General features: G+C 52.0%; 1 protein-coding gene across 1 annotated transcript; it reads left to right on the top strand.

Annotated features, from left to right (window-relative positions):
* Nucleotides 1–1,732: 1,732 nt before the first annotated feature.
* On the top strand, nucleotides 1,733–2,647 carry LOC147725350 (uncharacterized). Its single transcript, XM_086964439.1, has one exon. The coding sequence runs from the start codon at nucleotides 1,733–1,735 to the stop codon at nucleotides 2,645–2,647; it is 915 nt and encodes a 304-aa protein (XP_086820565.1).
* The last annotated feature ends 405 nt before the right edge of the window (nucleotides 2,648–3,052 follow it).

Below are 3,052 nucleotides of genomic sequence, written 5' to 3'. Positions count from 1 at the left end.
TATGATACTGGCATGCTTGTATGCTGGCCCCTATGTGCGGGTGTGGGTTTAAAAGCTGTGTCACTTTTGGCTTTTGCTGCAGTTAGTCATGGCAATTAACCCAGCGCTATTCAGCTCAGGTGGGTGTTTTGGTATTAGAAAAAGGTGTGTTTTCCGACACTGTTTGCGGTTGTAATGTTGGCTCGGAATATGTCAGACAGAGGATCGGAGGAGCAGACCACCCATATCTCCTCCTTAAATAAACATGTCTATGTGAATGAGCCCTTTGGGACCAAGTGCCGCTTCAGCGATTTTAGGTAACCTTGGCGGTATGCGAAATGCACTTTGCATTAATACGCTTTTCCGCTTTTATGCCTTGCGCTTTGATGCGCTTCAACCCTCATGAGTGAGTGGGTGGCAAGGGGGGAGGCGGGACTCGTGGAATGTATGCGAGGGTCAAGGGGGTGGTTTGCTGTCTGGCGTGGACGGCCTCCGTGGAGTTGGTCGTGTGAGAGTGCATGGCTGTTTCACTTAAGGAGAGATGCACGTGGAGTGAGGGGAAGGCTGCGGGAGCGGGAAATGGGCAAGCGCTTCGTGGTAATGCGGTCTGCCGAGCAGCCTTCATTCAAAGGAACACATGGCCCAGCGAGGAAATGGGCGTATCACTTACTCTCCCGGTGCCTGCAGGGGGAATGTCTATAAAGGGCAGCTAAAGCGCTCCTGCACCTTCGGGTCGAGTTCGCGCCATATAAATGCGCACGCATTATAAAAAAAAAAAAGGTATCAGATGTAGGGCCAACGAGGATGTAAGGAGGGGCCCTCTTAACCCCGAGAGCTGGCGCAGTCCCACTTATAATATGAAGGTATCAGGAACAAGGCCCCAGAGAAGGAAGTGCGGGCCAATTCAGGAAGCTGTGTTGGTTGATTTATGGTGCGCATTTTTAAACAATGGCTGCAGGAAATGTTCCACCCCCACACCCTCCTCCAATTATTTTAAAGTGGTGTCCCTGTTAACAAAACATAGCTGGGTTTCAGTGGACATGTGATCTGGTGTGGCGATAGGTAGATTTTGGTTAGAAAAACTGGTGAAGGCGCTTAGGAGGTGGTGCTAGCATTTGGTGATCATAGGCACGCATCACGTATTAGTTCTGGGTTACTGATGGGGCAGCTTGTAATACCGAGTATTTTGGGGGGACAGTGGGGGTGGTACCCATTAGCCGGTAGGGGGTGTGTTTCATGGCGATATTATGAAGTTAACAGTTGTCTTTTGTTTCCGCTAGCAGGCTTACATGGAGCCTAAGCGTGCTCGCCCCATTTCCGGGAAGCCCGGGGCACAAGAGGATTTTCGTGCTCTCAATGAACTTTGGAAGGCGGCACAGCGGCATGGCATGGAAGCAGCGCTTCAAAAGTTGGCTGGAGAGCCAGAGCAGCGGCCGGATGGCAGGGCAACAAAGCGACAAAGGAAGGTCCCTGCACGATATAGAGAGGGGCAGCAGGACAAGTCACACCCACAACCGGACACGTTGGCCACGGTGGGGGGTGAGTCAATCATTCAGGCCATGGCGGCACGTGGGACAGACAAAGCAGCGCAGGGGCCCGTGCTCAATATGACGGTGGGGGCGGTGGGGCAGAGCATTATGGCAATATCCACAACAGCAGCATCGGGGGAGACACCACAGGGTGGGGCACCAGTGGTTTCACAAGCGGCAGGTAGCTCTACAGCCTTGCAGCCCCGGGAAATACGGCAGGGTTAATGGTGCTGCCGACGCAGGGGCCAGGGGGGGCTTCTGGAACTTCCGGGGGCTTGCAAGCGACGGGGATCTCTGTTGCACATCAGGCCCCGGGGGTGTTGGGAGGGGCGCCAGCCATACCACTATCCGGACCACTGCCAGTATCTGGATCACAAGGGGCGGTGGCGGCTCAAGTGTGGGCACAGACAGGTGGGACTCCAATTACAGCGGGGCAGGGGGTAGGGCAGACTTCCCCCTCGCTGACTGCAACTGCGGCAAGCGTAGTACAATCACCCCCAGTGGTGACTCCTTTAATATTTGGGTCTACATCCTTGGTGCTGACCCCCTCTTCTGCGATTTCTTGGCATGTTCCTTCGGAGACTAGGGACAAGATTCACAAGGGGGAATTTGTGAACGTTTTTGATCTGATCAATGCAGGGGTGGTTCCAAGTCGTCCCAAAGCAACTAAAGAGAGTGAGTTTAAACCAAAAACTGTGTGGGTGGAATGGTCCTTGCGGACCTGGGTGACAGGGTTTGCTATTTATGCTGCGATTTTAACAGAAAAAACACCATCATTAGCACTGCAGTTGTTTGGGTACATGTCCCTCATACACGGGGCGGCCTCCGAGTTCCTGGGTTCGGCGTGGATGCAGTATGATACTAAATTTAGGCAGATGAAGGCTGTCCGTCCGGAGATAGCATGGGACCAAAGAGAGATAAATATTTGGCATGCAGAGTTTAATATGGCTCAAGCACCTGGGAAATCATTTTGTTTCAACAAAAGTTTGGGAGACAAAAAATTGGCCTGCTGGCAGTACAACAAAAAGGAATGTAGCAAGGGGGCGGCCTGTAAGTTCAAGCACATTTGTTCATTCTGTGGGGGGCAAGGACATCCGGAGTTCAAGTGCTTTAAAAAACAAGGCAAGCAAACCCTTTAAGAGCATTCTGCCAAAGTATTAGTCCCGAGCGTCCATCACCAATACGGATGCATGTTCTCACGCACCTTCTCAGTAAATACAATAATGTCAAAGATGCATACATGCTGTATTATGGTTTCAAGGATGGGTTCCGCATTCCTTCCCGCGTACCCCCTTCATCAGTCCCGCCAAAAAATCAACAGTCAGTCCTGCAACAGCGGGAGGTGGTCCGGCACAAGATTATGAAGGAGGTGCTTGCGGGCAGGGTGGCGGGGCCTTTTAATTCTCCACCTTGTGTATCTTTAGTCTGTTCACCACTGGGGTTGGTGCCAAAGAAGGAGCCGGGCAAATTTTGTTTGATTCATAATTTGTCGCACCCCATTGGGCTATCGATAAATGATGGTTTGGATCAGGCCTTATGCACGG

The sequence above is a fragment of the Lissotriton vulgaris genome, chromosome 3_2 (genome assembly GCF_964263255.1).
Source record: "Lissotriton vulgaris chromosome 3_2, aLisVul1.2, whole genome shotgun sequence".
Lineage (NCBI taxonomy): Eukaryota > Metazoa > Chordata > Amphibia > Caudata > Salamandridae > Lissotriton > Lissotriton vulgaris.
Note: the sequence above shows the minus strand (reverse complement) of the source record. Positions and strands in the feature narration are given on the sequence as shown.

Excerpts from the sequence above, each read along its gene's own strand:
- LOC147725350 (XM_086964439.1), top strand. The coding sequence starts at position 1,733 with ATGGTGCTGCCGACGCAGGGGCCAGGGGGGGCTTCTGGAACTTCCGGG.